A 13,397-nucleotide genomic window follows, 5' to 3' on the forward strand; every position below is an offset into this window, starting at 1 on the left:
CATCTACATGATAGGAATCTTGTTCAAACAACGAATTGGATGAATACACTTCCAACTGAGCAATTACTTTGGTGGAGCGTAGTGTCGCAATCTTCAGTGGAATGCATGGGCATGTTATCAGCTGGCATTCATTGTAACTGGTAGCTGGCATTGAGTGAACATCACCACAGTTTTAAAACTAATTACTCGCCATATGGTGGCTGGTGTAGTTACATCTGTGGCCAAAGAAAAGAGCTGGTTAATTTCTTCAGTTAGTTTACATAGCTACGATTCCCTTGACACATGCCATTCAAACGCTGTCTGAGCAACAGATGGGACAAGGGTGGGAATTGTACAGGATCCCTGCATTAATCTGCACTGTGCACCATCCCTTTATCCTTCAGAATGACTCTGGTCACATGGTGTGTGGAAATTACAAGCAGGGAATTGAGAGGGGAGGATTTCTCGATTTCTTTTAGAAAAGGCCAAGTTGGCCGCTGCGTTTATTTATCAAAAAGATCAGGGCTTTGGATAAAAGGAGGGGCAGAGGGAGTGGGGGGTTGGGAGTGGGAGAGCGAGGGTATTGGGCCTCCTCATAGCAACAAAATTCAGATGATTGTTTCTTGGAAAGGTTGGGAGGGGTGGGTTGGAGGGGGGGGGGGGGGGGGAATGACACAGAATATCCTTTTCCTTCCCACATTGTCATAGAGATCGGATTTAACCCTTGCAAGAGCTGAACAAAGTTAGGGAGTAACAATTGCAGGATCAGGCTCTCTTCAATTGACAGCTTTGGCTCGTGTGTGTCTATAATTACTGTCCCTCAGTGTCTTTTGAAACAGTCAGATTAGAATTTGTGATGAAATGGGATTCTTTCTCTGTCTCTCTAAGGCACCTCTTTTCTGTTTTCATTTCAAAACATCTGGTCAGTGTATCTTGGAGCTGACCTTCACCCCAGGACCCCATGTTACCTCTTGAGGACCTCTTCATTGTGTCCTCTCAACAATGCCCATCGCTAACAGGGCCCGTCATGCCAATATGCCAGCACCATACCAAGCCCCCCCATTAGAACAGGAGACCATTTCTGAGTGGAGGCCAGGAAGTGTCACACAGCATTGATATTAATGACACCAGAGATGAATGAAAAAAGGGGGCGTTTTTGCCCAACTGCTGTGCGACACATAGAACCTGCCCTGAGCCAGACTGCCTCTGTATTTAAGCAGCGTCACTTCGGTCACGGGCAACTTATTGCGAAGGAAAAATGCTTCCTTCACACATTTGCTTGACAACGTTTGCACCGGGCAGGGTGAGAATACATTCCATTAGTGTCTTCAGGAAGGCTGACTGTCCAATCCTGAAACAATGGTCACAATACACAACAACTGATCAGAAAGAAAAATGTTCAAAGAAACACGGGTCAGAAGACATTGCACACACTGCAAATTGGGAAAGATAATAGCCTCACTAGATTAGTGAGACAACATCTCTATATTAAAGCTTTCAACCATGAGGAAATTCCCTTGTCTCTGCTCGGTGTGTTTTCCAAGGAAAGCTCTGAAACCAGTGCCAAAGAACTGTTTGTTTTAATAGTATAACTGTCCTCAGACAAGGAGGCAATCAATAACCAATCCCACACAGATAGAACATAGAACAGTACAGCACAGAACAGGCCCTTCGGCCCTCGATGTTGTGCCGAGCTTTGTCCGAAACCAAGATCAAGCTATCCCACTCCCTATCATTCTGGTGTGCTCCATGTGCCTATCTAATAACCGCTTGAAAGTTCCTAAAGTTCCTAAAGACTCCACTATCACAGCAGGCAGTCCATTCCACACCCCAACCACTCTCTGAGTAAAGAACCTACCACGGACATCCCTCCTATATCTCCCACCATGAACCTTATAGTTATGCCCCCTAGTAACAGCTACATCCACCCGAGGAAATAGTCTCTGAACGTCCACTCTATCTATCCCCCTCATCATCTTATAAACCTCTATTAAGTTGCCTCTCATCCTCCTCCGCTCTAAAGGGAAAAGCCCTAGTTCCCTCAACCTTTCCTCATAAGACCTACCCTCCAAACCAGGCAACATCCTGGTAAATCTCCTCTGCACTCTTTCCAATGCTTCCACATCCTTCTTATAGTGAGGTGACCAGAACTGCACACAATATTCCAAATGTATAGGCCGGAATTCTCCATTCTCACCTGCGGCTGGGATTCTCCGGTCCCGTTGCTATTGATGGAGATTTGGCTGAGCGCCAAATTCTTCATTCTTGCTGACAGTGGTTGCCGGGTGTGTGAGACTGGCGGATTCCGGCCAGAATCCCATCTCAACTTTTAATGATTTCTGAATTCAGATCTATTCAATATAGAAATTTTCATTAACTCTCATGTTTTCCTGATGAGTCACCTTTGCTCGGCCCCCACCCGCCCCACCCAATAACCCCCACCCTCAGACTGAGCCTCATTGAACCAGTTATGGATTATGGGATTCCACAACCCACACAATTGCCGGTATTTTATGGCCTCGCCCGCCCGGGGCTTGTAAGACCCTGTCCGAGGCCAACAGAGAATGCCGCTCTCCGAGCCTTGCCATCCCCGATTCTGGGGCGGGCAAGGTGGTAAAATTCCAGTCAATGAGTGGTTCAATGTGTGGGGTAACCACCAACACTCACCGGATGTGAGGACCCTGCTGGAGGTGAACCCGGAATTCCGAGATGGAGCTCCAATTCCCTGTCGCTAAGATGATCTGGAGTGAGTCTGGGGTGAGTTCAATCCCTGAACTTGCTGAACTTTAGTTCTGATGGGGATGTGGGAAGTGGCTGTACATTGGATACTTGGAGACTTGCTCGCTTCCCAGCTGCCACTTTGTGAATCTTAGGAGTCCGTGTAGGTTCTGAACAATGTAGCTCTGTGCGGCCCAGCTGCTAGGCTTTGAGACTTGAAACCTGTTCGTCTCTCTCTGTTTGTCTCTCTCAATTCATCTCTCTCTGTTCGTCTCTCTCTGTTCGTCTCTCTCTGTTCGTCTCTCTCTGTTCGTCTCTCTCTGTGGGGTGAGTAGAGTTTGGTTGTACATCTGGTTTTTTTTGAAGAAGTAGAATAATATTTGATATTCATTCAGGATCCTTGACTGCAGGGACATTAGTGTCCGCCAGAGAAACAACTTCAGATTGTAAATACTTTACCATTCATAATCTTGTGGACCAGATAGAGGTTTACAAGATTATGAGGGGTGTGGACAGAGTGGATAGTCAGATGTTCTTTCCTAAGGTAGATAATCTGGAGTGAGGGGACATAAGATTTAAGGTGCGTGGGGAAAAGTTTAAAGGAGATGGTGTGAGGCAAGTTTTTTACACAAAGGGTGGTGAATGTCTGGAACACACAGCCCGGGGAGGTGGTGGGAACAGGTATAATAGCGGCATTTAAGGGGCAGCTAGACAAATACATCAATAGGATGGGAATGGAATGATAGTTTAGGCAGGCATCGTGATTGGCACAGGCTTGGAGGGCCGAAGGGCCTGTTCCTGTGCTGTACTTTTCATTGTTCTTTGTTCTTTGTTCATTGAATCCAATGGGGATAAATGTCAATTAACTCCACCTGGATTATATTTATGGTTTTGATCTTTATAGAAACATAAGCAATAGGAGCAGGGGCAGACCCAATGGCTCACAGAGCCTGCCCCACTATTTGATATATGATGGCAGATCCTGTGCTTCAACTTCACTTTCTCATCAGTCCCCAGACCCCTTAATTCCCCGAGAGACCAAAAGCTCCTCTCACCCAGAGACTGCATGATTTGGTTCAAGTGAGGACATTGGGAGCAGAATTTGAATCCTAATATTATAAAGACACGGGGTGGGGTTTTCCAGCTGGATCTCGTCCTTAAACTGGAAAAACCCATCTGAGCTGAACAGATCTTTCCATGGTCCATCCCTCGCCCGCTACGATTCCCATGGCGGGCGAAATGGGAAAATTCAGCCCATGGGTTGGAAGGGAAGAAGTTTAAATATTTTTTGACTGGACAAGGTCTGGTACTGTATGGAGAGTCTATAATGTTTTAGTTTGAACTGATGAGTTCAATGCAGCCCGCTGTTCTGACTCTGTGTCTCTTCATGATATCCTGCTATTTTTCCTAATCTGCCCAGCATCCTCCTTGCTCACTAACCTACATTGAGTCTCCATCCAGAAACTGCTCAACTTTAAAATTCACATCCTTGTTTTCAAATTCCCTCATTGGTCTCACTCCTCACTTTCTCTTTAATCTCCTCCAGCCCTGCAACCTTCCCAGATCCTGCACTCCTCGCACTCTGCCTCCTGCACGTCCCCAATGTAATTGGTCTGCCATTGGCGGCCGTGCCTTCAGCTGCTTGGGCCTAAGCTCTGGAATTCCCTTCCTAAATCTCTCGGCCTCTCTCTCCTCCGTTACGGGGCTCCTTAAATCTATCATTTTGACCAAGCTTGCGATCGTCAGTTCTAATATCTCCTTCTGCAGCCTGATGTCATATATTGTTTGCTAATTTCTCCTGTAAAGTGTCTTGGTTGTGTTTGGTTGTGTTAAAGGTGCTACATAAATAGAGGTTGTTGTTAACTGATCTGTTCCTAGGTGGGTTCCAAACTCAGAATGGATTCATCATTATTGTGTTTTCATTTCCATCACCCAGTGTCCCCCAGGTATCAAATCACAGCCCGATCGGCTTGTCATGTGCCGTTCAAACTCAGCACAAAGGCTCTGCCCAAATCGCCTCCAGCAAGCCTGGCATCTCTCATGGAAGAAGAGGAAAAGCAGGAATATGTCCAAAGGAAGGCAGGACTTGGAGCTGGTGAGAGAAACCAAGCTGAAGAACTGGAGGCAAACACAGAGTGTGGAAGCTCTGGGCTAATTTGCAATACTGACGATCTGGACAGCTCGGGGATAGATGAAGCGGACAGACTGAGAGAAAACACCAGTCCTCTTCTACCAGGGGTGGATGGCACTTTATCGCACTGTAGCAGGCACACTTTGACTGTGTGTAGCCAGGGTACTGCGTTCAGTTTGGATAGAGGCACCACTCAGACAGGTAAGGTCATTGTCGGGCTCATCTCTTCCTCCCTCGTTACCTAAGAGTCTGTTCTGCAGAGTGGATGTTAAGCTTCGTACTGATTAACCTGAGATAATTCAGGAATCCGTGAAGGTCAAGGTCAGTATGTGATGTAAGCACCTGAAAGCTGCCAGAGGTAGTAGTAGAGGTGGGTACAATTTTGTCTTTTAAAAAGCATTTAGCCAGTTACATGGGTAAGATGGGTATAGAGGGATATGGGCCAAATGCAAGCAATTGGGACTAGCTTAGGGGTTTAAAAAAAAGGGGTGGCATGGGCAGGTTGGGCCAAAGGGCCCGTTTCCATGCTGTAAACCTGTATGACTCTAATTTCCATCGGGAACGTCTGATCTCCTGCCACAACCTCAACAGGAGATCAGGAGAACTCTCGGGGAATTTCTTGGAAAATCAGTTGTACCGATTCTGTGCTGGAGTTTCACTGATTCTTCATCTGAGAGCCACCACAAAATTCTCAAGAACTTGAGCATCAAAATAGAGCAAATCACTCAAGGCAACTGAGCCCATAACCCAGGGACACTCACAGTGCGAGTACTGAGTGAGTGTTTGTTCAGGTGTTAAACTATCCGTCCATTCAGTTAGATGTAAAAGAATTCATGATGACTATTTCAGAGAAAAGTAGGCTGATTTTCCTGCTGGCCAATATTTATCCTTTAATCAGCATCACCAAAGCAGACTATCTGGCTATTATCTCGGTTATGTTTGTGCGAGCTTGCTGCATGTAAATAGGTTGCCTCCTCTCCTAGATTGCAGCTATACTTACACCCCAAAAGTATTCCACTGATGGTAAACAGTGAGTGGGGACATGGGTCATGTAGAAATGTGAGTTGTGTTTGTGGTCAGTGGAAGCTGTGTCTGTATTCTTTCTCACACTCTTGTCTTTCTCCTGTTTCATTTCCATCCATTAGGAATGCTGGACAGATCGTCCGTTTGGGGAGGTGACAGCAGCACTGATCTCTCCCAGTATCGTTGCTCCTCACTCTCCTGGAACAGCAGAGATTCTGAGGGCTCAGAGTGGAAAGCAACAGGCAGCAGTATCCATTCCAGCAGACAGCACCTCGACAAAGGCTCTCTGGAGGTCAGCAGTCTTTACCAGAGTGTGGTGAACACGGATCTCAATGTGTCTGGCTGCCACAGCACCGGTGACGGGCTCCACGTATCACCTGTGACGGTGAACGGTTCCCCAATGGAAAAGGTACCTTCATTCGTAGAAATCTGGCATGACCGAGTCCTCAGGCACTGGCCAGTTCTTCCGCCTATCTCAACAGAAAGAGGTTAGTACATGTTCATTTCACCCCTCTTGTATAGTTTATTCAAATACACCCTGCTTGCCTAAATGTCAATGTTGCATCGCATTGACGACTATAAGGAAATAATTCTTTGTATTGAAGCCTCACTGGGTGTGCTTTGTAAGTTGAAGCAGAATGTCAGCTCTGATCAACTGAAGAATAAATCTAGATCAAGTCTGACTCCAGCATCTATTTCCTCTGTACCTAACTCTGACTTTGGGAGATTGATTCGTTTTATAACAGTCTCAGGATAAGGGATCTTGCATTTAGGACTGAGATGAGGAGAAATTTCTTCACTCAAACAGTTGTGATTCTTTGGAATTTTCTACCCCGAGGTCTGTGGATGCTCAGTCATGAAGTTTATTCAAGGCTGAGATTGACTGATTTTTGGCTATTAAACAAATTGAGGGATGTGGAGAGAAGATGGGAAAATGGAGTTGATGCTTAAGTTTAGTCATGATTGCGTTAAATGTGGAACAGGCTCGAGGGGCCTAATGGCCTACTCATACAAACATACGAATTAGGAGCCAGAATAGGCCATTCAGCCCCTTGAGCCTGCTTCACCATTCAATAAGATCAAGGCTGATCGATTGTGACCTCAACCCCACATTCCTGCCCACCTTTCACCCTCTTGTTAATCAGGAGTCTATCTCGCTCTGCCCTAAAAATAGTCCAAAGTCTCTTCCTCTGCCTTTGGAGGAAAGGTTCCAGAGACTCAGCACCCTCTGACAGAAAAAATGTCTCCTCATCTTTGTCTTCGATGAGCAACCCCTGATTTTTAAAAAGTGATCCCTAGTTTTAGATTCTCTGACAAGAGGAAACATCTTCTCCACATCCACCCTGTGAAAACCCCTCAGGATCTAAAAGATTTTGATCAAGTTGCCTCTTACTCTTCTAAACTCTAGTGGATACAAACCAAACCTCTCAATCTTTCCTCGTAAGACAACCCGCCCATTCCTGGTATTAGTCTGGTAAACCTTCTCTAAACTGTTTCCAACACATTTACATCTTTCCTTAAATAAGGAGACCGACATTGTCCACAATACTCCTGCTGTGGTCTCACCAATGCCCTGCACGGCTGAAGGAGAACCTCCTTACTTTTGTAATCAATTCCCCTCACAATAAATTATAACATTCCTAATTACTTGCTACACCTGTATACTGGCCTTTTGTGATTAATTCACTAGGACACCCAGATCCCTCTGTACTTCAGAGCTCTGCAATCTCTCACCATTTAGATAATAAGCTTATGTATTCTTCCTGCCATTGTAGACAATTTCACATTTGCCCAAATTATAATCCATTTGCCAGATTTTCTGCTCACTCACTTAACCTTCTATACCCTTTTGTCGCCTCCTTATGTCCTCTTCATGATGTACTTTCTTGCCTATCTTTGTGTCATCAGCAAATTCAGAAACCATACCTTCAGTCCCTTCATCCAAGTTATTTATATAAATTGTAAAAGTTGAGGCCCCAGCACTGATCCCTGTGGCACACCACTCGCCACATCCTGCCAACTAGAAAAAGACCTGTTTATGCCAACTCTGTTTCCTATTAGCTAGCCTATCTAGGGCAGCACGGTGGCACAGTGGTTTGCACTGCTGCCTCACAGCGCCAGGGATCCAAGTTCGATTCCGACCTTGGGTCACTGTCTGTGTGGAGTCTGCACATTCTCCCTGTGTCTGCGTGGGTTTCCTCCGGGTGCTCTGGTTTCCTCCCACAGTCCAAAGATGTGCAGGTTATGTAGATTGGCCGTGCTAAATTGCCCCTTAGTGTCAGGAAGACTAGCAGGGTGGATACGTGGGGCTACAGGAATAGGGATTGGGTGGGATTGGTGCAGACTCGATGGGCGGAATGGCCTCCTTCTACACTGTCGGGATTCTATGATTCATTCCAGGCCAATTTGTTACCCCCTACACCACGAGCTTTTATTTTATGCTCGTATTACTTACGTTCTTATACGTTACCGATTCCAGTGAGTTGGCTGTTGTCCTGCAGAGTGGCACAGTGATTTGCACTGCTGTCTCACAGCACCAGGGATCCGGGTTCAATTCTGGCTTTGGATCACTGTCTGTGTGGAGTTTGCATGTTCTCCCCGTGTCTGCGTGGGTTTCCTCCGGGTGCTGCTATTTCCTCCCACATTTTGAAGATGTGTGGATTATGTGGATTGGCCATGGTAACTTTCCCCTTAATGTCCCAAGATGTGTGGCTTAGGGGAATTAATGGGGGTAAATACATGAGTTATGGTGATATGTCCTGGGCAGAGAGTTGATGGGCCAAATGCCCTTCTTCTGCACTGTAGGAATTCTAATGGTCTGACTGACCACTAAAAATTAAAATGAAAAAATCATGTAAAATTGGGCAATTGCATAAAATCAAGATCTATAGAATAGAATAGTGTGCACGCACATACAGCTCCCTCTGCTCCTTTACGACACTCCCTACCTCATTGCTGTTCCAATATCTCTTTATGTGGTGGCTTGGTGTGACATTTTGTTTGATAACACTTGTGTGAAACGCCTTAGGGTGTTTTACTATGTTAAAGGGACCAAAAATATAGAAGATGTTGCTGTTGTTTTCCACATTCAAAACCCTTTATAACTTTTAACAGCTGTGTGTCCGAATGCAAGTGTTTAATCATGTTAGTGATAGACATTTGTCTGTAGCTTGCACTGTACCTTGAGATGTCTGTGTTTTAACATAAGGCACCTGATTAGTTTACTCTATTTGTGTTCACTACATTGTCTATGTGTGTCAGAAATTAGTAACAGACGTGTGTTATTCCCTTCTCAGGGTCTGCTCTGGTCCTGCTTTGCCTTTCAGATGGATAATTCCATTGTGGTCGTTACAATTTCTTTTCAGATCTGTGCTCAGGGACTGAACAATTGCTATCTGACCCATTTTAACCCCTTTGAGCATCATCTTCAAAGTGCGACTGTCCTTGACAATGAAGGAGACCTTCCCATTGTCCAGCTTTTCCATTGCTATTCTGGGGCCAAGTCAACTGGCTTTTTAAATGGCTAAAGGAGGAGACAAAGTGCCTTGCTGTTTCCGAATGACTTCACTTGAACTTCCCTTTCACTCTTTGCCATGTTTAGAATAATGTATTCCTCCAGATGATGGGAATCTTGACAGCCACAATATGCCTTGAAGTGTCCTGTCAAATAATTTCTTCTGTGGTGATTGTTCCAGCTGACCAGTCGAACAAGAGGCAGTTCAGAGTGTTTCCTCCAGGTTCCTTTTCCACCAACAGAAAAGTCATTGAATAATGAGGGGTGAAAATGAGCCCAGGTCTAGACTTGGAGCACACCAGTTGCCAACTCTGGTGATGTAGTCCTGGAGTTTTAATCACATGACCTCCTGCTTCCAACTGCCCCACCCCATTCTCCCCTCATTGATCACCTGACACGTTCATCCTCACGGTGCATTGCATTCTCCACAGCCAATCGGAAAGCTAACAGTTACCTAATTGGATGATTCTTGATTTTTATTCCCCATTTCAGATTATTTTATAATAGACATGGCCGGAATTCTCCGGCCGTTCACACCGGCGGGATTCTCCAGTCCCACCTCTAGCGTAATCCCTTCCGCGGGTTTCCCGCCAGCATGGGGTGATGTCAATGGAAGTTCCCATTGACAGCGGCGGGACCAGAGAACCCCGCTGTAGTAAACAACCTTCCGCTGGCGGGAAATACACAACTGGGAGGCCAGAAAATCTCACCCCATATTGATATAAATGGAAGTGTGCAAAGACACCGAACAAGAAGGGAACAAACTTTTTATTTAATGTCCCTATAATTTTTTTAATCTCAGGTTTCTCAGGAGATTGATATCTGAAAACTTCAGCATATCCTGGACGGCTGTTGTTGTGTTTGTATAATGATCTAAGGACACCAATCACTCATAAGACATTGAGTGTGGGTTCATTTATTAAGCCTAGGTACATGTGGACAGGTACACATGGGTATAAATCTTGAAGGCACCAACACCAAAGCTGTGCACTATGTGCTCTGCTTAAACTGAACACTGATCGCATGACACACTTCCTATCTAGTGATGTCATGTTGCAAACCCTTAAAGGTATATTACAACATTGACAACCCTATGGGACATCCCAGGAAAAGAGGCCATCTTGTAATTGGGACTCAGGATTCTTTTACATCTTCAGAGCAAGCTGCACCTCCCATGGTGATCCCACATGTGGCTCATTCCCCTGTTTTGTCAGAGGGGGAGCATTCACTTACTCCTCCCAGTTCCTCAGAATGGTTCCTTTGGAAGTTTACCTGCACTAGGTGGTCACCGGGCAAGGATAGGTCCAATGCTTCCTTTGTTCACTGAGAACAATTTTTTAAAGGGTTCCTCGAACAGGTATTAGACCTTTTATTGGCATATTAAAACTTGAATAGAGAAGGCTGAAGGGTGATCTAAAAGTCCTCAAAAAGTTTGAAAGATTTTCATAGACTGGACACACTAGAGTACGATTCCACTGTGAGCAAGAACATAACCAGAGGCCACCAATGTAAGATAATCACAAAAACTCCAGAGGTTTGTGGCGCTGTGGGAATGTACCTACCTCTGGACCAGAAACTTCAGGTTCAAATAAAACATTGCTGATTATGGAAGGAGCATTCACAATGAGGGTCAATGGGCTGATAATCAGCTTGGGAATTCCTTCCACTGCTTCCCCAAAGGGAAAAAATGATATGCTTAAAAAAGGAAATCTGGAGATGGTTTGAATAGAATATAAAGGACTGAATGGTCTGTTTCTGTCTGTAATATACAGGCCAAATTCTCCAGCCGTTCACGCCCCGCTGCCAGCGAGAACGGAGAACCTGGCACTCAGCCAAATCTCCATTCACTGCAGCGGGACTGGAGAATCCCAGCTGCGAGCGAGGTTGGAGAATCCGGCCCATATGTCTGTTGTCCTTGCAAGTGAAGCCTGCATCCTGTGAGAGAATAAGCAGCTGCCCCTAAGCTACAATTTGGCCCCAGCAGTCCAATCCCTGTGCAGATTGGGCCCAGGCTATCCCAGTGCTAAATTGGCTTGCGTGCACCTCTTTTAGGCTGCAAAAAACTGGAACAAACACATGCCAACTTCTACCAACTTGGAAGCTTTATAGATAAGTGGATGGTGCTCACGCAGTGTGTTCCTTGTGTTGTTTAATAATCTAGTGCATTGTTTAGATTTTCTCCTGCTTTTTTGATGATTAATTGAAGGGATGTGTGCACTACCAGAAAGGCCAGCATTTATTGCACATCTCTGCTCTTGAGAAGCTTGAGGTGAGCCACAGCGCCTGTGAAGTTTAGGTAGACCAGGCACACAGTTCTTTCAGGGAGGGTGTTCCAGAATTTTGATGCAGCAACACTGAAGGAATGGTGATGATGTATTTCCAGGTCAGGAAAGTGATTGACTCGGATGGGAATTTGCAGGTGGTGGTGTTCCCATGCATCTGTTGCCCTTGTCCGTCTACCTGGTAGAGGTTGTGGGTCTGGAGCACTCATCCAGGGAGGTGGAGAGTATTCCATCACATTCCTGACTTGCGGAGAGCCTGCCAGCTGAATGTCTCTTGATTTGATCCATTTCTCTGAATAATCATTTCTCAGATACTAACACAGCTCTCTCTCTTTGATATCATTTTTACAGAAATCTTGGAATCTTGGTCATCAGGGAGCCCTGGACAAACTGTGGAGAGCTACAGTGGCTTCAGTGCATATGAGGAACTGGATGGGATCATCCCATGCACTGGCTCTTCCTTATCCCATCGCGGTCTGGATGGCCTGGCACAAGAGGTTTCTGATTCAGGTTATAGCTCCTTTGCACTTCAATGTCTCCCATTGTCTTTCCTGTCCTCATATCTCATACATACATAGAAATATGTGTAGAAAATAGGAGCAGGAGGAGGCCATTTGGCTCTCCGAGCCTGCTCCGCCATTTATTTTGATCATGGCTGATCATCGAATTCAATATCCTGATCCCCTCTTCCCCCCCATATCCCTTCATCCCTTTAGCCCCAAGAGCTATATCTAATTTCTTGTTGAAATCAGACAACGTTTTCTACTTTCTGTGGTAGTGAGCTCCACACATTCACCATCCTCTGGGTGAAGACATTCTCCTTGCTTCAGTCCTAAAAGATTCACCCCTTATCCTCAAACTATGGGCGGAATGTCTGCCCGAGGTTCGTACGATCCCGCCCGAGGGCAATGGAGAATGCCGTTCTCCGAGTCTCGGGGGCGGGCGTGCCAGTAAAATTCCAGCCTGTGACCCCTGGTCCTGGACGCCTCCACCATCGGAACATTCTTTCTGAATCTACTCAATCTAACCCTGTTCGAATTTTATATGTAGTTTACATTTTCATTCTAAAGGGTGGACCTTATCTCTTGGACAATCACCCAGCAATCCTGATCTTTATGAATAAAAGCATAGTTTGCAAAAAGACAGAAAGTTATTCTAAATCTTTACAGGACAAAGATACAACCACATCTGGAGTTATGTCCAAGACTGGGCAGTGTTTTAGAGGGAGGATGTGAAGGCTTTGGAGAGGGTTCAGAGCAGATTGGTTCTGGAGATGGGGGGGGGGGGGGGGGGGGGGGTGGGAAGACCCCATTTTATGCTTGAAAATCAGTATGACCCCAGACTGAGTAGCAGGGTGGGAAATGATGATTGAGTTTGGGGGGCACTGGTTGTTGAGCAGGAGGGGGCAGAGTGGCTGAGCGCGGCTTAATGGTTTTGTCCTCAATCACCTGATGGGACCTCAGAGTCAATCTCAGGACTGTCCCTAAAGTTTCTGCTTCACAGTCACCACTGCTGTCTGGGAGATCCAACCCAAATAATCACCCCCAAACCCAACAATACGCTAAAGAGAAACTATCCCCTCTGCTGGGGGGCATCTAGGACAAGGGGCAGAAGCTTAATATTAGAGCCAGGCCATTCAGGGGCAATGTCAGGAAGCATTTCTTTCCTCTCACCCGGGGGAATGTAAATCTGGAACTCCTTCAGGCTGGGGGTTGGATTTAAAATTTCAAGAGTGAGATTGGTAGATTTG

General features: G+C 45.7%; 1 protein-coding gene across 1 annotated transcript in view; it reads left to right on the top strand.

The window, feature by feature from the left end:
* Positions 1-13,397, top strand: part of LOC144499038 (uncharacterized) — a 122,878-nt gene that overhangs the window by 42,024 nt on the left and 67,457 nt on the right. The window contains exons 4-6 of the mRNA XM_078221091.1: positions 4,634-5,029; positions 5,974-6,339; positions 11,999-12,157. Coding sequence (XP_078077217.1) covers positions 4,634-5,029; positions 5,974-6,339; positions 11,999-12,157 — 921 coding nt within the window. The remainder of the gene's footprint in view (positions 1-4,633; positions 5,030-5,973; positions 6,340-11,998; positions 12,158-13,397) is intronic.

Source organism: Mustelus asterias, chromosome 9 (assembly GCF_964213995.1).
Source record: "Mustelus asterias chromosome 9, sMusAst1.hap1.1, whole genome shotgun sequence".
NCBI lineage: Eukaryota > Metazoa > Chordata > Chondrichthyes > Carcharhiniformes > Triakidae > Mustelus > Mustelus asterias.